Raw genomic sequence first — 20,461 nt, 5'->3', positions numbered from 1 at the left:
AAAAGATTGGGAGAAGGGGATGACTGTGTTATCGCCAATCTGTGTCGACCCTGCGCAATACACGCATGCAGCCCAACTGGCCTATAAAAGGCCGTCCGTCAATGGGAGCACCGTCCAAACCCAGACATTCCCCACTACATGTCAGGTCTGTAAATGTCCTAAAGACTGTCTGTCCGTATGTCCCTGACCCAACGAACCAATCTAGCCGCTAGCATCATATATGTCTGCCTCTTCTGAGCCTTCCTGCGCACCGTCGCCCTTCGACCATGCGAGGGCAGATGTGATTTTACGGTCGTCTGACGACGTTGACTTTCACGTATTCAAGTTGTTCCTCTCTCTCGCATCGCCGTTCTTCGAGACCCTCTTTGATCTCCCTCAGTCGTCAGAGGAGATGAGCACAGATGTGGAGATGAAGGACGGACTACCCGTCATCCCTGTCTCAGAAGATAGCAAGACGCTGGATCCACTACTCCGCTTCTGCTATCCCTGCACTCTGGCAGAGGATCCTGCCCTCGAGGATTTTAGAGACGTCGTAAACGTACTCGAGGCGGCCAAAAAGTATTCCCTTGACACAGTCGAGAAGACGGTATGCAAATCTCTGTTCAATCCGAAGATATTGGAGGCGAACTCGTTGCGCTGCTTCGCGATTGCGTGCCGCACTCGCATGCAAGAAGAGTGCGCCCTTGCTGCCCGATACACGCTTTGGGAACCTTTAGTTCCGACGTGGTTCGAGGAAATCGAGCTAATCACTTCTACTGAACTTCTTACATTGTTGGTATACCATCGTAAATGCGCTACGGCTATCCAGGCACTGAAGACCGACCTTTCTTGGATTACTACCGAATACACTCAGTCGGCTGCTGTTCCGTGGATGGTCGGTAAGACTTCCAGTGGTAGCTATTGTCACTGCACTAGGTCATCGTCCGGGAAATACCCCTTGTATTACGGAAACACAGTTGCCCAATGGTGGGAAGCGTTTATGGACTCCACTTTTCTGGATTTGCAGGAGAAGCCCTGCGCGGAGACTATCCGACAAGATGTCGAGAAGGCAATACAATCAGTTCGGCAACGCAACTGTGGTCATTGTTCTGCGGTGGTCCCTGGAGGCATGCGAGATTTCGGGACACTCTTTATCAACAAGGTTGAAGAGTTAATTTCCAAGGTGACTCTTTCCTTGAGACACATCACTTGGAGACCTTAATAAACCCGATTATGTTGCAGGTCGAGCTAGACCTGCAGTTTTGACGGCCAAGATACCTTCATGTCATGCTTGCAAGTGCTCGATCAGTGACCGGAATACAAAGTAACCCAGAGTAGCCTTGTTCCTGCAATTACCATTACCTTACGATAATGTGTTTCATGACATGCTTTGTGATAGATATGTTGCGGAAGTGTAGGATAGCTTTGCCCGTCTGCCTGTAAATGACACTGAACGAAAGTTGAATCAGCCATTTTTGCAGATGCATCCATTATGCCATGGAAGAGTGATGAAAAGATATGCTACATGTTTCAAAGACAAACCCTCCAGAACGTGGTCTCTGTTTTTCAAGTCAGACGATTGAATCCCAGGTGACCGTGCTACGACCGATGGCTGCCAATTGCTAGAGGCTCGTAGGTCAGATTTGTTGGCACGTATCAGCTGGGTGCACAAAGGGAAACATACATATGTTGTAAGGACATTCCGAGTACGTAGCCCTGCGAGGCCTCACCCAAATTTGGAAAGTCGAAGTTTGTTGAATCTTTTCAGCGCCACGGGTCGATTGGAACCGTCTCGAACTCGTGCGGCCGGGAGCAAGGTGTGATGCAATGACATTTCTATGAGAACAATGATGCTGTCGAGTCGACAGCTAGCGCTGATTCCTAGAAATGCTGCGTTGTTTGCTGGCGGGCATAATTTTGTGGAACAGCTCGGAGGTCAGCTTCATCTTTATTGGGAAGCCGACAGTCACTTAGGCCACATCAGTACACCACTTTGTGAGCTGGTAGTCCTAGGGAATCTGTCCAGTGCTGGACAGCTCTGGACAGCTCTGGCCAGCAAAAGTGATTTACCAATGCAACACCCGCCCCTATGAATTCGGAGGGCACTTGCCGGGTGGCTGTCACCCGCCTTTTCTTCTAATCCCCACAGCGCACATGCACGACCAGTACTGTCATGATGTGTCGATTCAGCGTGGACCTCATGTGCATCCTGGCAAGCATAACTAGTGCCGTCGTACAGCATTTGCTGTCTCTTTCCCACCAGATCGCGTGACTTATTCGACTCTACAGGTCAATGCGTCGCGAGAATTACTAGGGGCCTGCGAATGTGAAATCGGGGTTTACGAGCGTTTGTCAAAACATAATATTCCACATCCCGTATCTCTAGTGCACAGAGACATGTATTCCCTCCATGCCATCGAGAAGACCATCTGCCAGTATCTGTCTACGCCGAAGATATTAGAGACAAATTTACTTCGCTCCTTCTCAATCGCGCGCCGAGTTCACGTGCGGGGTGAGTGCATTTCTGCTGCTTGATGCACTTGTTAGGGGCCGTGGTTCGAAGAGATCGAGTCGGCTACTTCTGCACAGCTGAATTCCGTCAAACGAGTGCTGTCCACTTTACACCTCAATGGTTACATTGGTTTTTGGTGGTCAATGTCCGGATGGTCCTCCCTACTTTAGGGAACGCGGTCGCCTGGAGGTCGTCATAGGTGCTACCTGTCTGTTTGTGGGACAAGCCCTGTGCAAAGACTATCCGAGAAAATGTCGAGAAAGGTATAATACAACTCGACAACGCAACTACATGTACTATTCTGCATCAGAGTCTGGAGGTATTCAAGATTTCGGGATGCTCTTTGTCCACAAGGTGGAAGAGTTAAATTTTAACGGTGAGTTTTATCTCTACCGTCGATGCTTGCAGAATTTGTATGACCTTTTCAAATGTCAGGTTGGGCTGAAGTTGTGGTTTTTGAAAGGGCAATGGTTACTCTGCAGTTGAAGACACAAAGATGTGCAATGTGTTGAATGTGCCTCGTGCTTGTTGTACGTCTTTTTACGTGCAATGAACATATTGCCAGAGTACTCTCGAGACGGAAGGAGTGTCTTGGGGAACGGGGGGCAACCAACCACAAACCGGGAAGGTTTATCATGTAGGTTGGAATCGCTGCCCCAAACCCGCATTGATTGTCGGTCGGTGCCCGGCGGAACTGGCATATACAAAAGCAGCGCATGTGAGGCAATACCATGTCGTCCATCCTTGCTCGTGGGTAGTATAGCCTTCTTCGTGATGACAGTTTGACTGCGATTTTGTTGGGGAACACCACGTTCCCAGCTTCAACGCAGCATGACATACCCAGATGTATCGCAGCCCACAAGATATGAAGCACAGGTGCAACACTCATCCAGTTGATAATGAATGTCTGCGTCATCGCGTGTACAGTACGTTGGAAATCTCAAGGTGGCCTAGATCAGGAATCGGAATTTCTCGCTTCCAGAACAGCATTGGGTTTCCTTTCATCACCTCGTTTGTTGAGAAACCCTGCATTCCAGCCTTGTGGATGCAAACGAGTGCCGCAAATTTTACAGCACAGGGTAAAATTGGAGTCCATAACGAGGCCCATGACCGATGGCGACCCCTTTTTAGCAGCGGCGAAGACATACTTTTCAAATCCCACTCCATGATGAACGCGATGTGTAGGGTCCAGCATATCGAGGTACGTCATAACATTCAGTTTATCGCCATTCCTTGCTCATAGGCTCGCTGATTCTTCTTGTGGCGACAATTTGACCGCATTATTGATGGAGCGTATGACATCTTATCTCTTTGCCCTGGTTGTCTTCCCTTCGCATGAAACTACATTCTCAAATTCATCACAGCCAACAAGGTAGGCAACATGTGTGCGGTACTCATCCAATCACTAAAGAATACCGCAGGTAAAGGGTATGCAGGATGTCTGAAAACAGTCCAGGTCGTGATCCAAATGGTCGTAATCTAGTACAACGTTCATCAACCTTTTTATCGATAGCCTCCCTATTCCAGCGTGTGGAAACGAAGGACTGCAACTATTTTACAAAACAAGGTGAGATGGAAGTCGATAACGAACCCTATGACCCACGGCGGTCCCTGTTCGCCGATGGTAAAGACATCCTTTTGAAATCTCAATGCCATCATGTTCGCAAGGTGCAGGGTCCCGTGCGTCATGATATTCAGTTATCTCCATATCTTCGTCATCTGAATGCTCATTGATTCTGATCCCATCTATCGATATAGCCTTGGGAAGCAAAGATGTTTGACTGTATGCCGAAGCGTGTTTTGAGAGGGTGGCCGAAAAGGCTGGGAGAAGGGGATGACTGTGTTATCACCAATCTGCGTCGACCTCGTGCAATACACACATGCAGCCTAACTGGCCTATAAAAGGCCGTCCGTCAATGGGAGCACCGTCCAAACCCAGACATTCCCCACTACACGTCAGGTCTGTAAATGTCCTAAAGACTGTCTGTCCATATGTCCCTGACCCAACGAACCAATCTAGCCGCTAGCATCATATATGTCTGCCTCTTCCGAGCCTTCCTGCGCACCGTCGCCATTCGACCATGCGAGGGCAGATGTGATTTTACGTTCATCTGACGATGTTGACTTTCGCGTCTTCAAGTTGTTTCTCTCTCTCGCATCGCCGTTCTTCGAGACCCTCTTTGATCTCCCTCAACCGTCAGAGGAGATGACTACAGATGTGGAGATGAAGGACGGACTACCCGTCATCCCTGTCTCAGAAGACAGCAAGACGCTGGATCCGCTACTCCGCTTCTGCTATCCCTGCACTCTGGCAGAGGATCCTGCCCTCGAGGATTTCAGAGACGTCATAAACGTACTCGAGGCGGCCAAAAAGTATTCCCTTGACGCAATCGAGCGAACGGTATGTAAATCTCTGTTCAACCCGAAGATATTGGAGGAGAATTCGCTGCGTTGCTTCGCTGTCGGGTGCCGCGCTCGCCTGCAGGATGAATCTGTACTCGCTGCCAAGTACACCCTTCGGGAACCTCTGGTTCCAGCGTGGTTCGAGGAGATTGAATTGATTACTTCCACCGAACTCCTTGCGCTGTTAACATATCACCGCAAATGCGCTACCGCTGTGCTGGCACTAAAGAATGACCTCTCTTGGATTACAGCCGAATACCCTCAGTGGTATGCTGTGCCATGGATGGTCGCCATGAACCCCAATGGTTACAGTTGTTGTACCCAGTCAACGTCTGGAAGGTACTCTGTCTTTCACGGATACCAAGTTGCGCAATGGTGGGAAACATTCATGGACTCCACTTTCATGGATATGCGCGACAAGCCCTGCGCGGAGACTATCCGACAAAATGTCGACAAGGCTATACAGACAGTTCGACAACGCAGCTGCGGTAATTGTTCTTCCACGGCACCGGCAGGCTTGCGAGAATTCGCAACTCTCTTTACTAACAAAGCCGAAGAGTTAATCGCCAAGGTGAGTTTCCTTCCCTGTAATACTTGGAGACACCTAGTGACCTGGTTATGTTACAGGTTGAGCTAGACCTCAAGTTTTGACGTCTGAGATATACTCCACCCGATTTTGCAAATCTGCCTGATTATATAGTAATCGGGGCACAAAGTAACTGTTTTCACCTTGTACCTTGACGTGCTTCGCGACGTATGTTGTAGAACTAAGAAATGTAAGATAGTTTTGCCAGTCTATCCGTGAAATTGCAAGAATCGAGTTGAGCAATGCTCACACTAGACTTGGAACGGACTCAAAATAAGAATACTTCTGCCAGTCCCATGTGGTGACCAACATTTGATAATACTACGGTCCCGTTCAAAGTTTCGCGCCAGGAACAGACGCAAACTAGTACTTGTTGAATCAACATAAGTTTGAACCAACCAGTAGTGGTTGTTATAACTCTAGCGAGAGGCAATCTTGTATGATAGAGGCTACAGATACGGTATGATGACTATGATAGAGTCACGGATCAAACAGCAAATTACTAGTGACCTCGGTAACGTGACTGTAAAGAGATCATAACACAATTCTTGCAACACAACCAAGTCCAAGAAGCTGTAGGACGGGCCCACGTAATAAGCATGACAAAAACGAGTAGGTGGTACGAGTAATAAGAGTCGCCCAGCGCACAGGACCCTGTGCGTCCTCCTTTCTGGAGGACCTAAACAGGCCTATCATAGTCAGTATTGACAACTTCTCTCCTACCACTGAGTTTAACTTGCAGGCTCAACATTGTCAAATTGCCACGCCTATTTCATACCTGCGCATCAACCACGCTCGCCGCAATTGCTGGTATAGCAGGAGTAGGGGTACGAAGATACAATTTCACTGCGGCAAGCTAGTTAGTATCAGTTTGAGGGCATCTGCAAGCCTCCCTGTCAGACTTGACCGTGACCATCCCGACACTCGCGAATGCCGAAGACCCGAACTTGGGACTGCAGGGTGACAGCAAGACGCGAGAAAATGCGACGTCTACAAGACGGTCTGGTTTGCGAAGATGCTTGGCAGAGTGGCAAGCCTGGAGGTCACGAAGGAAGATCGTCCACATGGAGGTCCGAGTCCTCCATCGATACCCCTCTCAGGAATTTGGTGGCACGTTGATGACGACCAGTGGTTCATGAACCGTCCAACCAAGCCAACGTCTGACGTAACCCGCACTTGTGTTGATGGTCGAATTTCAAGACACGCTGTCAATGAGAGTCGTCACGTCCGAATGTGGCTTCAACTGTACGACCTCGGGAAATGTCGAACAGTGACCATCTTATCCTTCGGTCGGCTGATCCACGCACGCGTCCCAATCGTTTGCGAGTTCTTGTAACTCTGCATCCAGTGTATTAATCTGAGATGGTGGATAGGAACCCATCACCTTCTCTGTTGTGCCCTCCTGCGATATTTTCGCCAGGGTGGTGATGTCCTTTCTCTCTCCGTCCGGTTTTTTTCTGAGTATCTTTGCACACTGCTTGTACGGCTCGCTGACGGAGCTTCCCTGACAAGGTTATTACTGCTTGGTCATTCCACCGCTGCTGTGGGGCGCAACAAGCCTTGCTACTATAAAGGCAGGGGCTGACGGATGAAGGTGAGATGTCAAGGTTTCCTACCATCGTCCAGGTTTGTGTTCATTTCCTCACCATTTCAGAAGGAGTCTGACGCGACAAAGGGCCCTCATTTGTGACAGTATAGCATGTCAGACTCACAATATCACCCTCCCTATGCATTGCCGCCCTTTGATCATGAGAAGGCAGACGTGATCATACGATCATCCAACAATATAGATTTCCGCGTCTTCAAGTTGTTCCTGTCCCTTGCATCGCCATTCTTTGAAACCCTCTTTAATCTCCCCCAACCGTCAGAAGGGATGAGTACGGATGTGGAGATCAAGGACGGACTACCTGTCATTCCTGTCTCAGAGGACAGCAAGACGCTGGATTCACTCCTTCGTTTCTGCTATCCCTGTACCCTGGCAGAGGATCCTGCCTTCGAGGACTTTGGAGATGCCATTAACCTACTCGGGGTTGCCAAGTACTCCCTTGGTGCAGTCGAGAGAACAATTTGCAAATCCCTTTTCAGCCCAAAGATATTGGAGGGGAACTCATTGCGCTGCTTTGCTATCGCGTGCCACGCTCGTATGCAGGATGAGTGCGCTCCTGCTGCCAAATACACCCTCCGAGAGCCTCTAGTTCCGACGTGGTTCGAGGAGATCGAGTTGATTACCTCGAGCGAGCTCCTCTCATTATTGGCACATCACAAAAAGTGCGGCAATGCCGTTCAGGTGTTGAAGGATGATATCTCTTGGATTACAAGCACATATCCTGCCGTCCCATGGATGGTCGGTAGGTATAGTGACGGTTACTATGGATGCGCTCAGGTCAAGTAGCGGTAATCTTGAATAAGCCACTTCTTCCCATCTTTCTTCACCACAAAGAACACTGGAGCTGCTTGAGGCGATGTTGAGGGTCAAATTTTTTTTGCATTTCAAATTGAGAAGATTCACACTAAGCGGAAATGCGTGTGTTCAGTGGTGGGAGACTTTCATGGACTTCACCTTTGCAGATCTGTGCGACATGCCCTGCGCAGAGACTATCCGGAAAAATGCTGAGAAGGCTATACAGACAGCTTGCCAACGTCATTGCCATTACTGTACCCATGTGGTACCGGGTGGCATGCGAGATTTCGCAGTTTGCTTTGCCAACAACGTTGAAAAATTGATCGCCAAGGTGAGTTCTTTCTTGGAGCTACAACACTTGGAGACATTGATCTCGTTATTTTGCAGGTCGAACTAGACATGAAGTTTTGATGTCCACGGTACATGCCACTTGTTTTTGCAACCTCGCCTGACCAGTGATCGGGGTACAAAGTAACTAACAACCTTGTTTCCGCCCCTACCCCGACGTGTCTCGAGATATGTACACGTCGCAGAAACGTAGCATAGCTTTTCCAGCCTTCCTGTCAGTGGCACCGAATGAATCAACTATGTTCGCACTAGAGTGAGGATTGACTCGAGATGCGACTGATTGATATCAAGGTTTACGCACCGTATTCGTGGAAGTTTCGAGTGCTCGAGCAGACATTGCATTAGGGTGTATAAACTAAGTAGTGATTACAACTCTAGCGAGTAGGCATTATATCAAAGCTACAGATACAGTGTGATACCTATGATAGAATCTCGGATCAAACAGCAGATTGGTAGTGATTTGGAATGTGGTAGTAAAAATATCACCATGTGCGATTCTTGCGGCGGAAAAAAAAAGGAAGACCCGAAGCCCCAGGACGGGCCAACACAACAAAATGACAATCACGAAAAGGTGACAAGGGTGAATGAAACAAGTTGCTCAGTGCACAAAACACTGCGCATCCTTCCTAGAGGGCTTAAAAAGGCCCATTATCGCCAGCATCGAGAACTTCTTTCCCACCACCTTGTTTAACGGCAAGCTGAACGTAGCCAAATTGCCATGTATCCCGGGTGCCTGCACATGAGCTATGCTCGCTGCGGTCGCTGGTGTAGTAGACATAGGGGGTTCGAAGAACAGAGTTGAATTTCCCCACGGCAGACTGGACGGCATCAATCTGGGGAGACAGGGTGACGAAGAACTGAATCCGGGACTGCGGGGTGACAACGAGATGTGAGGAAACGTGAGGCCTTCAAGGTGGTCTGGTGTAAGTCGCTTGGCAGCCCGGCGGGTCACAACAGAAGGCCATCCAAACCGAGATGGCCGGTTGGACGATATGGGGGTCAAGAACTGAGTTCTGCGTAGTCGATACCCTTCCTCATTGTTGACCCCAAGTAAAGAGGGCAAACTCGCAGCGCCAAAGTGACTTACTGCAGCTCACCGCCGAAACGTATGCAGGAAGGCTGGCGTAATCCCACTCCTCCTGATCCTACAAGATGCTTCCCTACTCTCGGAAGCCAGCCTGCGGGACTAATCATGACTTGCACCTCATAATACGAGATTAAGTAGTACTTGGAAGATACATCTCTTCGCGAGGATTAGACGGCGTTGATGATGGTTCGTGAGGCATATAAGGTTATCAGCGTCTTGGGCAACCTGGCTTCTGTACTATCCATAGCAGGCCCGACGGACTGCGCACGCGTTACCAGTCAGATTTCAAGATATACTGTCATCTATAGTAGTCGAGACGGGAGTCCGATTCAGTAGGACTCCAGGAAGTGTCCATTTTTACCCATGTCATTCGGTAAGCCGATTGAAACGGCGTATCCCAATCGTCTCCGAGTCGTTGGAGCTCCCTATCTGTACAAATATGAGGTGGTGGATGGAAGCACTCTGCCGGAAGCGCGTGGGTAAGCTAGTAATTTTCAACCCCCCTCAGGGGGGTGGACATTTCTCTTGCTTTCACTGATGGTCTTCCCTACCATCGTTCCGACTCGAATATACGCACAAGCGGAAACACCTCTAAAGAGGTTCAGAAACTTGTGACGACTATCTCCCACATGGCGAGCGGGTAACCCCACCGAGTGGATTCCAATATTGCTGTGCCACGTAAAAAATGTTTAGTGTGGACTCGTCCTAGCGCTTTGGATGTTCACTGATATTTTCGACTGACACACGAGTAGTATGCTGTCCCTGTGTCCCGTTAATCACAGATCTTGGTGTTGTTTGTTCCTGCACAGATGTCATATCATGATGGTCCGTCCGGTGAGTTCATCTTTTCTCGTCTCATCAGGGTCAGGGATGTTGCTGTCCTACCACCCTCTTTTGTCTGCGCGAGCGCATGGCGTAAATATTTGTAATGGCAGAATTTACCTCCTAAGCTTTGACAACGCATGTGTCAACGGCAGGGCGGCACTTACAGGTCTACATTCGTCGGATTGCTCGAACTTTCTTACTTTTACTCTCTGGAGGTCAACGGTAGATCCTCATCCATCGATAAACCATCTTGACTCCGACCTGCCTGTGACAAAACCGGGATGCTGGAGAAAAAAAAGTGAGTCATATTCTCTGTTTGGTGGTTGTGGTGGTTGCTTCGAACGTTTTAATTTCATCGCGATGGATTTGGACCAGATATAATCACGGAGTGTGCATTCTGCTCTACCCCTGACGTTCCGCTGCGGAATCCTCAATGCCTCGTTGTCTTCCATGGTTGGATGGCCGTAGAATTTGATTCATATAGATCGTTGAACGGCATTCCTAGTTCCATAAATTCCAACCGCGCTGGGACGTTCCTGTAGGTTTCCGTACGCACAACGGCGAAAAGGGAAACTAGAAGATGCGGGAGGTAAGATAGCGCAATCTCAGTCACACGGGCCCTACCGACAAACATGGCCATACGCACAGTCTCGCATTACTATAAAGGCAGGGGGCTGACGGATGAAGGAGAGACTTGAAGGTTTCTTACCGTCGCCTAGGTCTGTGTTCGTCCCCTCATCATTCAGAAGGAGTTTGACGCAACTGACCTGTGCCAGTATAGCATGTCAGACTCGCAAGATTCCTCCTACGCATCGCCGCCATTTGATCATGAGAAGGCGGACGTGATTTTGCGGTCATCCGACAACGTAGATTTTCGCGTCTTCAAGTTGTTCCTGTCCCTTGCATCGCCATTCTTTGAAACCCTCTTTGATCTTCCCCAACCGTCAGAAGAGATGAGTACGGATGTGGAGATCAAGGACGGACTACCTGTCATCCCTGTCTCAGAGGACGGCAAGACCCTTGAGCCACTCCTCCGTTTCTGCTATCCCTGCACTCTGGCAGACGATCCCCCTCTGGATGATTTTAGAGACGTCATAAACGTACTCGAAGCGGCCAAAAAGTATTCCCTCGACGCAATCGCGAGGACTATATGCAAATCTCTGTTCCTCCCGAAGATTTTGGAGAGAGATTCACTTCGCTGCTTTGCGATTGCATGCCGCGCTCGTATGCAAGACGAATGCATTCTCGCTGCCAAATACTCGCTTCGGGAGCCTTTGATTCCGACGTGGTTCGAGGAAATCGAGCTGATTACTTGTACTGAACTCCTTTCGTTATTGACGTATCATAAAAAGTGCGGCGATGCCGTTCAGGCATTAAAGGCCGACTTCTCTTGGTTCACAGCGGCGTATCCTCAGTGGACTGCCGCCCCATGGATGGTCGCAATGGAGTCCAATGGAAACAACTGTGCATGCGCTCGGTCAACGTCGAAACGATTTACGCCAGGCGGATATACAAGTGCTCAGTGGTGGGAGGCCTTCATGGACTCCACCTTCCTGGACTTGCGCGACCGGCCTTGCGTAGAAACTATCCGGGAAAATGTCGAAAAGGCCATACAAGCAGTCCGACAACGTAATTGCCGTTACTGTTCTGCAGCGGCACCTGGAGGCATGCGTGACTTCGGGGCACTCTTTATTAACAAAGCCGAGGAATTAATCGCCAAGGTGAGTTCTTCCCTTGAGTTTCAACATTTGGAGACATCTAGTAACCTCGTTATGTCACAGGTCGAGCCAGACCTGAAGTTTTGATATGCCAGATACATACGATTCGTTCTTGCAACTTCGCCTCGTCAGTGATCGGGGCATAAAGTGACTATAATGGCCTTGTTTTTGTCTTTACCCTGACGTGTTTCGAAAGATTTACATATTGCAGAAGTGTAAAATAGCTTCGCCTGCCTGCATGTTATTGACACCGAATGAAGTCAACTTATTTTCTCGCTGGAGTTGAGATGGACTCCAGATGGGACTGGTATGAAGATTTACACTCCATAGCTTTGGAAGTTTCAAGTTCTCGAGCAGACCTGCACTAGATCAGGATGATTGAAACAACTAGTAATTATTACAACTCTAGCGAGTAAGCATTGTATGAATGGTACAGATACAGTATAATATCTATGATATAGAGTCACGGATCAAACAGTAGATTACGAGTGATTTACAACGTGATCGTAAAGAGATCATGATGCACAATTCTTGCAGCGGAAAAAAAGTTCAGGAAGGTCCGAAGCTCCAGGACGGGCCGACGTCACAAGCATGACAATCACGAATAAGTGATCAGCGTAATGAAGAGGACTCGTTCAGTGCATAAGACACTGTGCGTCCTCCTTCCTGGAGGGCTTGAAGAAGCCCATCATCGCCAGCATCGATGGCTTCTTTCCTACCACCTTGTTCAGCGGCAGGCTCAACATGCTCTGTGACGCATGGGGGATGTTTAGTACGCGTGTCGTCAACTTGCCACGGATCCCTCGTGCTTGTGCATCAGCGACGTTTGCCGCAGTGACTGGCGTAGCAGGGATAGGAGGTTCGAAGGACGAGGATAAGAATTCCCTGCGTCCCCTATCTAATTCGCCTGGCGAGTTGGACGGCTTCTTGAGAGGCGGGCTGGATGGCATCAGTTTAAGGGGAGCAGGACGTTTGCGAGCTTTCCTATCAGACTTAATCTTCCCAGTGAACGCCGAAGACCCGAACTTGGGGCTGCGAGGGGACAGCGAGACGCGAGAGAACGCGACGTCAACAAGGTAGTCTGGTTTGCGAAGATGCTTGGCAGTCCGACGGGGCCGTGAGGGAAGCGCGAGAACGGACATGGCCGGCTTACGCAAGTCCAGCGGGGGCATTGCACTGCCGAACGTAGCAAGATCATCCACGTCGAGATGGTCGGTCGGTTGGACGATGTAGTGGGGGTCGAGATCCGAGTCCTGCGTCGATACGCTCCCACGACGTTCTTCACCGTCGATGCCAAGTGCAGAGGGTGAGCTCTCTCCACCGAATGTAACCCACTGCAGCTCGCCAGTACCGTGCGCGCCCATCTCCGAACCACCTGCAAGAAGGTGGGCGTACTCCCACTCCTCTTCACGGTCCCACCAGATACCTCCTTCACCATCGCGGTAAACGTCACTGACACCAATACCCCCAGCGGCCTTGGCTTGAGCTTCCATGAGTCGCCTCACATTATCGTTCGTGCTTCCGCCGTCGGCAAACTGCATGAGGGCAAGTTCGTTGGCAAGTGGAGGAGGCCGCATAGCAGCGTACTTGGCTTTCTTACGCTTCATAATGGCGGCGGAGGTAGCTGCAACTTTCGCTTTCATCTTCGTTGGGGACGAAGGGGCAGCAGATTTGGACCTCGTACGTGGCCTGAGCACGGAGAGAGAACGGAAGCGGGTCAAACCACGAGGCTTGTTGGTCGTTTGGCAGGGGGCAGGTGGTACAGGAACAGCCTTAGGAACCACCGGTTGGTTGGGATGGACGGGGAAAGAGGACGGCAGCAGAGAGGGGGGTATTGGGGAGCTGCAGAAAGACGGACGTATAGCCGACTGCGGTTAAATCTGGTTTGAAATCTGCAATGGAGGGTGTTGTGCCGTAAGTGGTAGTGGGAGTTGGAGCGATGTTCAGGAAGGAACCGGAGGTAACACGGACAGAGGTTATAGAAGGGCGGCGACCGCGTCCGAGTGATGACCGACGGCGGGGAGAGCGGGGGGAACGGGGAGAGAGGGACGCCGGAGATCCAGGTTGCACGTGAGTAGCCCACGCAGTAATGGCGGCGAATGTACTCGAGGGGCGTCGGAAACCGGAGACAGGGGGAGCTGCGGCGGCCTGATACTTATGTTGTGAAGGTGGGGAAGGAAGCGGCTGTGCGGGTCGCTTTTTGGGTGGTGGGGGGTGAGCGAGGAAGGCATACTTTGGCACCTGGCCAGCTTTAATAGAGAGGACTTGTGGCTCAGAGGGAAGTTGGCCAAGAGACATGTTATCTGGGACCGTTCGTATAATGGAAAGGGGAGTAGCGGACTTATCCGGTTACCAAGTATTACTGTCGCACTGTTGGGCGTATTAGCATGGATATCGGAACACAGGCAAAGGAACATGCGTACCTGAAAAAAGTACAAGGAACGAGCAGCTGATCAACGGCCGATTAATAACTCCTGCAAAATGCAAATATGGGGTATTCCGAGTAGTTATGAACGAAGAGTCCGAGAAAGACAAGGTGAAGTGCTTTTTTCTTCTTCGATACAAGGAGACGCGAGACTAGCTCAACGGTGAGGAGACATTTCCTGTTGGCTTGGGAGTACTTAAGAGTACTCCGTAGACAAAAGACGACTGGCCACGCTGTAGCACCACCCGCGGACAATAGCTGATTGGCAATGGAAAGCCAAATACTACTGGTGTGCAAACAAAACATGGATCCACAACATTCATTGTCCTCGAGGACCCCAAACACCCCTAAGCTTCTCCCCCATTGCCGAGCCACCCGAATACAATACCTGCCTTTTTCGGTCTCCAGTGATCAATTGTCACCAGATACTCAGCACATCCCGAGTAGCGTATCCCAGCAACAGTCCTGTCATAAACATTGGTAGCACACCCTCGAATACCGTACATCTCTTCGCAACATCATTACTTCCGCTCTCATGACCCCCGCCCACGGCCCCTAAAGCCTCCATGGGCATAGCCTGGAGACATCACACGACGGATTAGTCCTCGACCCCTTGCACGGGGCCCACCCTCGAGGGCACCTCCACGCCCACCGCGTCCGCCACCAAGTGGGTGGACATTCGGAGCAATTCTTGCTCTGCCCCTTCCTCCCCTTGGGTCAAAGTCTCTTCTCGCTACCTGTGGATTATGCCATTCCGGATGTACAAATCCACCATTCTTCCCTCCACGCCCAAACCTGATCGACGATGGTACTAACGAAAGCGAGGTCATCGATTGCGCAAGCTTCTCCACTTCCGCAGACGATTGCTGCGCAACACTCTGTCTCGGAGACTGCGCGGTCGCCATCCTCGGAGTTGTCGCAGACGAAGCCACATCAAAATCATGAAGTTGGCTGACTTTGGGCGTTGCATCTCCCTCATAATCACTCTCTCCTTCGTCCTCCTCCTCCTCCTCCTCCTCCTCCGCCTCTTCTTCTTCTGAGTCTCCGTCTAACTCCATTTCGTCTTCACCTTCTTCACTATCGGGTATTCCCTCATCTTCTTTGCTTTCCCTTGGTTTCCACTTCCCCCGTATCATACTCGCACCGTCCCCCCATCGTTTCAACAGTCCACCAACCCCCTTGTTAGTGACAGCAAAGAAATATTCCCTTGGGTATGAATGAGCTTGGATAAGATGCAACCGCCTTGCTTTGGGGGTTAAAAACTTGCGTGGGCACGATGCAAGGTGGCACGCAAACTACGAGGCAAGGAAACTCATTTTGACAAATAAGACATGGAGAACAGCACGACAGACGCACAATCTTTTCACCCCGCTCTTTTCGCAGCGCTGCAAGTGGATCATGACATTCCGTTTGGTGCTGATGTCACCCATCGCATTGATAGTCAGTCAATTGTATCATCACCTCCGAGACCACCGTCGCGCAAGGCGACTACCATATGGAAGGGAAAGATGGGCATAGCACGATGAAGAAAATACCCACAAGTTCTAGTAGGCGCGCGTCGGGAAAGACGAATCCGCACCCAGGCTGTTCGCACACATGAGCATGGTATTTTCCGTAGTGGATCTCCAGATCGCGAGAGTTGGAGAGTGGGGTAGGAGTGTTGTGAGGTGGGTTGCATGTTGGTGGTAGTGTACACAGTAATCCAGGTCCAGTGGTAGCATTTGTGCGAGAGGCCTTGTTCATAGGGGTGTGATCTAGTGGGTCGTCGTTGTCTTTCGTGTTCGCTGCCGTCGTCGTAGGCAATATCGATACAGATCTATCTGATAATCGCGAAGGCGTGCGTTGGCGTTTGGACGACCCCATCGATGGCTGGTCACTTGATCGTCTCTCAGCCTTACGTGTCTATTCATCCAGATGGACCGGGGAAATGCTCAGATTAGGAAACTGGCCGCTCCGCAGACCGGGTCACACTGAGTGTCACAACAGTCACGATATGTGACAGTCACGCTTCGTTACTTCTCCTTCTCATACGAGCCTGCCAGTGGGCACACACGAAAGTGCTTGGGACCAGCCCAGTTGTTGCGACATCGACTACGCTACAATGTCTTCCAAACGCAAGTGGGACCAAGCTGCACCAGAGTTAGGCCAAGCTGACGGTGAGGTACCTGTCAAAGCAACTAAGACAGAGGAGGGCAAATCCGCATCCGAGGCAGCCGCCGCCGCTGCAGCTATTGCCGCTAAAATTGCGGCCCAGTTCAGCGCAACATCTGGTGCTGCTCCTGGAAGCATACAAATTGGTCAAAGGGATCCCCATGATGCCGAGTTCACGCATGACATTGACATCAACGACATCCGGAACAGATACTTACTCACCAGGTCTTCGACTCAGAGTGAGGTGCGTCCTTCGTGTTATAGGGGTTGAATTTGGCGTTCCAACAGTGTTTTTAACACATTTGACTCACAATAGATCCAAGAAGAAACGGGAGTGTCGATTAGCACCAAGGGTGTATGGTATCCTGACCGATCGAAAGCCACGGAAAAAGACCCTCCCTTATACCTCCACCTGTCCGGCTCCGCCAAGGATCAGCTGCAAAAAGCTATTGAAAAGATTAATGACCTCATATCATTGGACCTCGGCCCACTGGTGGAAGACAAAAAAGACCGCATGCGAGAAAAGGTAACGGCTGTGGTGCATCGTCCGTGCTCTCTATTTGATGTTCGTCGCATAACAGCGCAAATGGCCAGAGGAGAAGTTACCTGTGGGGCTCGAGACGATTCGAAATTTCAACGTTCGTGCCAAGGTGGTTGGACCAGGAGTATGTCCAAGTCTGATACCGTCTTGCTACCCGAAGCTCACGTTTGACAGGGCATGTTCGTGAAATACATACAACAAGAAACGAGTACTCGTGTACAAATTAAGGGTATCGGCTCAGGGTTCGTGGAGCAGGAGACCGGGAAGGAATCGGATGAACCAATGCACATACACATAACGTACGTTTCCGTGCACCATGGCCTTCCCGTCCAAGTGTAACAGTATAATGGGTGCTCACTCCTCACAAGTGGTCCAGATGAAGGCCAGGTTGCACGGGCCAAGGTATTGACGGAAGACCTTTTAGAGGTTGTCCGTGCAGAGCATGCGAAATCTCAGGCGGTGCTCGTACAACAACAAATGGAATTACACCATGCGCAGATGCAGTATGCGCAATACAGTGTGATGGCAGTCAGTGCTCGTCCAGATTGTTCGCCCCAACGTGCTAACCTGTAGTTGTGAATAGGGCGGCTATGGTACAGGTCCTCTACCCCCTGATAACGCGCCACCGCCACCTCCTCCTGGCGAACAACCCCCACCGCCTCCAGACGGCGCTGTTCCACCTCAACCACCGGGTGCAGGAGCGCCGCAATCTGCGACGGATGCCTACGCGGCATACTGGTAAGCCGACCCTGCCACTTGTCCTATTGTTTCTCTTACGTCTACTCGGCAGGGCTCAATATGGTTACGACGTCAACTCTCCGCAATTCAAAGAATGGGCGGCGAGTCAGCAGGCACAGTATGGGCAGTACTGGGCTCAACAGGGTTACGCGGGCGCCGCAGCTGGCGGCGCAACCGCACCGCCTGCACCAGCACCTAGCGAGCCTGCACCACCTCCGCCCCCGCCGGCATAGCTGTAGGATATATACTCCCGATCGGAGGACACTATGCGATCTGATAGTTTCTTGCTCATATCTTTTTCAATAAATTCTGGAATGTATCTTGTGTGGAGTCAGGCGAGCGTGCATCCGTCGATGTCACTTCGAACGAATAATATCTTCGCGAAGTCATGACTTCATTTGCATGCCAGCAGAGGTCTGCAGGAAAAAATATTACATTGCAGGATCTGCGTATCATAATCCGGTTCTCTTGATAGCCACTGTGTAATCGTTACTCGCCCCGCGAGAGCTTGTCAAGGGACCGAATGCCTTGCTCGAACCATTCCTCCCTAGTTATCCAGAATTCCTCGCGGTTCTTCATGATGTCTGCTAGAACAGCACCACCAAGGAAGACCATATGTTTTCGACGTGGGGGATCTTCAATACGAATTTTGAATTTCTGGTTTGAGTGCCATTGTTAGATCATCTGCTCGACTCTAACCATCAAGTAACCGGTAAAACATACGTTAAGTCGAGATGGGTCGCTTTTAAGAACCCGGGTTAGGTAAAGTTGTTTCATTTCCTTCTCAAGGCGACTTGGAAGGCCTGGGTACATGCTTGAACCTCCAGAAAGAACGATGTGCTTGTACAATTCCTGGCGAATGTCAACGGCTGCACTTTGAATGGTTTCGAAAAGCATTTCTAACAAAAATTAAGCATCAATATTCAACACGGCACCACGTAACTGAGAGCAAAAAATATGAACCTGCTACGCCGGGTTGATCGACATCGACAAGATGAGGTTGGAACATGCACTCTGGCGCTTCGAAGCGTTCAGAGCCAACTTTGATCGTTCGACCATCTGGGAGCTGAGAACAATACATGAGCGGGTTTATGTCGAAGGTATTACAGTCTCCTACCGTATAACTCTCGACAAGGACAGTGGTTTCCTCTGACAACCGCTGATCAAGATCGAGGTCGTAACTAGATGATCATGTTTTCGAATCACCAAGTCATGAATAGGTCCATAAACTTACCTGACGTAACAGAGCTTTTCTTTAATTTCCCGCACGGTCTCGAAATCAGCGGTACGGTTGAATGCATATCCTCTCATGAGTAAAAGTTTGATGAGGTATCGCGTCACATCTCGACCAGCGATGTCTAAACGGCGTGTAAGATGTGGAAGAGCGAAGCCTTCGTAGACAGGTACGATGTGCGTGACACCGTCTCCCGAGTCTACCACGACACCCGTCGTCAAACCTGCGCATGCACACCATCAGTTGTTGTAAGACAACTTTTCCGAATGTGCAATCCGACCTTGTGCATAAAGTGTCAGGACGGCTTGTATAGCAACATAGACGCCCTGGAAGCCATACTCCTCAAACATGACCTGCACCATCCGTTGTCTGTTCGCCTTTGGGTTCATGGGTGGTTCCGTGAGCAAAACCTTGCGTCCGCGGGGATCGACTTTCAATTTCGTGTCAAAGGTATAGTCCCAGAGATGTTTCATGTCCTCCCAGTTGCGCACTATACCGTGCTCCATTGGTTGTGTGACCTGGAGGTAATTGCGATTCTCCGCAGCGTCGTCGCCGATCATGATATCCTTGATCACGGCTGACCCCACACGCTCCTCCGCTCGCAAGATGGGGCGCCCGACGATAGAGGGAAAGACTGTTCGGCAAGACAGTTCCTTAGAGGCTTCCTTTGAGATTGTAGATGGAGCGTAGATAGCTCACCATGTTCTGGGAAGTTGGATCCTGCGAATCCTACTTTCACAAACTGCGGAGGGTGGTTAAGGACTGGGTATCAGACATCCAGACAGCACGACGGGTGAGTATGATACTTACACCAGTTCCATTGTCGACCACGAGAGGAGGATCCTGGTCCATCGATGCTCCGATCTCGTTGAGGGTAGATTGTCGTTGGAATACTTATGAGTGTTTGTACAGACAAGTTACTACTTGATCACGGCTGTTTACCCGGCTTTGCGTCCTACTCGTAGTAGCCTCTACGGGGACAGGCGCTTCACTGCGAAACGGCCATGGAGGCCAACGCTAATCGTTCGACACTAAAGGGCCAGCGTCCGGCGGAGGACGCAGTCAAACCCAAGGTGAAGCTTGACCTAAAGCCGTTTGGTTTTGACAGTCCTTAACCTCGCAGTCTAACAGCCCGCTGCTCACCGTAGTGGCTCTCGCTACAAAGAAAAGTACCTCTCGCATCACCCGAACAACCTGAAACCGTCTGCTCACACAGTTACAACGGCCAGGTACCAGACGCTCCGGGAGAAATTCGATCAGGTCAATGCGGTACGCGTGGCAGACAAATGTTTTCCCCCGTTACTGGCACTCATGCTGTGAACGCGACGTGGCGTTTTTTTTCTTCAATCACACAGCTACACGAGGAGTACGAAAAAGAACTAGAACTCGCCAGCGCCCGAATAAAGAAGCTACAAGCTGAGAACGAGTACGTCTCTAGTCGTTTTGTGTCGTAAACTTCTCTCTACCAAACCAATGGTAACGGTTTTCATTATCCACGTCCGTGCCGCGCACT

The 20,461-nt window shown here is 50.3% G+C and overlaps 10 protein-coding genes across 10 annotated transcripts; 6 read left to right on the top strand and 4 right to left on the bottom strand.

Annotated features, from left to right (window-relative positions):
- Positions 1-203: 203 nt before the first annotated feature.
- F5J12DRAFT_950498 (uncharacterized protein) lies at positions 204-1,201 on the top strand (the record flags this gene model as incomplete). Its single annotated transcript, XM_051749796.1, has 1 exon — positions 204-1,201. The coding sequence occupies exon 1, from the start codon at positions 221-223 to the stop codon at positions 1,199-1,201; it is 981 nt and encodes a 326-aa protein (XP_051598194.1). The 5' UTR covers positions 204-220.
- Positions 1,202-4,303: 3,102 nt separating this feature from the next.
- Positions 4,304-5,648, top strand: F5J12DRAFT_251520 (uncharacterized protein). The gene is made up of 3 exons (XM_051738594.1): positions 4,304-4,451; positions 4,512-5,465; positions 5,522-5,648. Exons 2-3 carry the CDS (start codon positions 4,527-4,529, stop codon positions 5,543-5,545), a joined length of 963 nt encoding a protein of 320 aa, XP_051598193.1. The 5' UTR covers positions 4,304-4,451; positions 4,512-4,526; the 3' UTR covers positions 5,546-5,648.
- A 1,531-nt stretch (positions 5,649-7,179) lies between these two features.
- Positions 7,180-8,292, top strand: F5J12DRAFT_784313 (uncharacterized protein; the record flags this gene model as incomplete). The annotated part of the gene is made up of 3 exons (XM_051743003.1): positions 7,180-7,828; positions 8,049-8,212; positions 8,269-8,292. 3 exons carry the CDS (start codon positions 7,180-7,182, stop codon positions 8,290-8,292), a joined length of 837 nt encoding a protein of 278 aa, XP_051598192.1.
- A 2,631-nt stretch (positions 8,293-10,923) lies between these two features.
- Positions 10,924-11,946, top strand: F5J12DRAFT_894724 (uncharacterized protein; the record flags this gene model as incomplete). The annotated part of the gene is made up of 2 exons (XM_051747764.1): positions 10,924-11,862; positions 11,923-11,946. The coding sequence occupies 2 exons, from the start codon at positions 10,924-10,926 to the stop codon at positions 11,944-11,946; spliced, it is 963 nt and encodes a 320-aa protein (XP_051598191.1).
- A 548-nt stretch (positions 11,947-12,494) lies between these two features.
- On the bottom strand, positions 12,495-14,157 carry F5J12DRAFT_921984 (uncharacterized protein; the record flags this gene model as incomplete). The annotated part of the gene is made up of 2 exons (XM_051749301.1): positions 12,495-13,589; positions 13,675-14,157. The coding sequence occupies 2 exons, from the start codon at positions 14,155-14,157 to the stop codon at positions 12,495-12,497; spliced, it is 1,578 nt and encodes a 525-aa protein (XP_051598190.1).
- Positions 14,158-14,180: 23 nt separating this feature from the next.
- On the bottom strand, positions 14,181-14,644 carry F5J12DRAFT_251315 (uncharacterized protein). The gene is made up of 2 exons (XM_051738592.1): positions 14,283-14,644; positions 14,181-14,229 (listed from the first exon to the last, which is right to left on the bottom strand). Exon 1 carries the CDS (start codon positions 14,588-14,590, stop codon positions 14,324-14,326), a length of 267 nt encoding a protein of 88 aa, XP_051598189.1. The 5' UTR covers positions 14,591-14,644; the 3' UTR covers positions 14,181-14,229; positions 14,283-14,323.
- Positions 14,645-15,048: 404 nt separating this feature from the next.
- On the bottom strand, positions 15,049-16,021 carry F5J12DRAFT_700369 (uncharacterized protein; the record flags this gene model as incomplete). The annotated part of the gene is made up of 3 exons (XM_051740497.1): positions 15,049-15,579; positions 15,641-15,700; positions 15,824-16,021. Coding segments are annotated over 3 exons (789 nt in total), but the record flags the coding sequence as incomplete, so codon positions are not given.
- A 277-nt stretch (positions 16,022-16,298) lies between these two features.
- Positions 16,299-18,022, top strand: F5J12DRAFT_844999 (uncharacterized protein). Its single transcript, XM_051746299.1, has 7 exons — positions 16,299-16,679; positions 16,752-16,961; positions 17,017-17,100; positions 17,151-17,275; positions 17,345-17,504; positions 17,560-17,714; positions 17,767-18,022. The coding sequence occupies exons 1-7, from the start codon at positions 16,386-16,388 to the stop codon at positions 17,945-17,947; spliced, it is 1,209 nt and encodes a 402-aa protein (XP_051598187.1). The 5' UTR covers positions 16,299-16,385; the 3' UTR covers positions 17,948-18,022.
- A 53-nt stretch (positions 18,023-18,075) lies between these two features.
- F5J12DRAFT_251208 (actin actin-like protein) lies at positions 18,076-19,906 on the bottom strand. The gene is made up of 8 exons (XM_051738591.1): positions 19,759-19,906; positions 19,648-19,690; positions 19,229-19,582; positions 18,949-19,171; positions 18,832-18,895; positions 18,678-18,780; positions 18,438-18,613; positions 18,076-18,371 (listed from the first exon to the last, which is right to left on the bottom strand). Exons 1-8 carry the CDS (start codon positions 19,798-19,800, stop codon positions 18,204-18,206), a joined length of 1,173 nt encoding a protein of 390 aa, XP_051598186.1. The 5' UTR covers positions 19,801-19,906; the 3' UTR covers positions 18,076-18,203.
- A 46-nt stretch (positions 19,907-19,952) lies between these two features.
- Positions 19,953-20,402, top strand: F5J12DRAFT_894718 (uncharacterized protein; the record flags this gene model as incomplete). Its single annotated transcript, XM_051747763.1, has 3 exons — positions 19,953-20,021; positions 20,080-20,217; positions 20,304-20,402. The coding sequence occupies 3 exons, from the start codon at positions 19,953-19,955 to the stop codon at positions 20,400-20,402; spliced, it is 306 nt and encodes a 101-aa protein (XP_051598185.1).
- Between the last annotated feature and the right edge of the window lie 59 nt (positions 20,403-20,461).

Source organism: Pisolithus orientalis (genome assembly GCF_024613125.1).
Source record: "Pisolithus orientalis strain OTSU chromosome Unknown F5J12scaffold_24, whole genome shotgun sequence".
Lineage (NCBI taxonomy): Eukaryota > Fungi > Basidiomycota > Agaricomycetes > Boletales > Pisolithaceae > Pisolithus > Pisolithus orientalis.
Note: the sequence above shows the minus strand (reverse complement) of the source record. Positions and strands in the feature narration are given on the sequence as shown.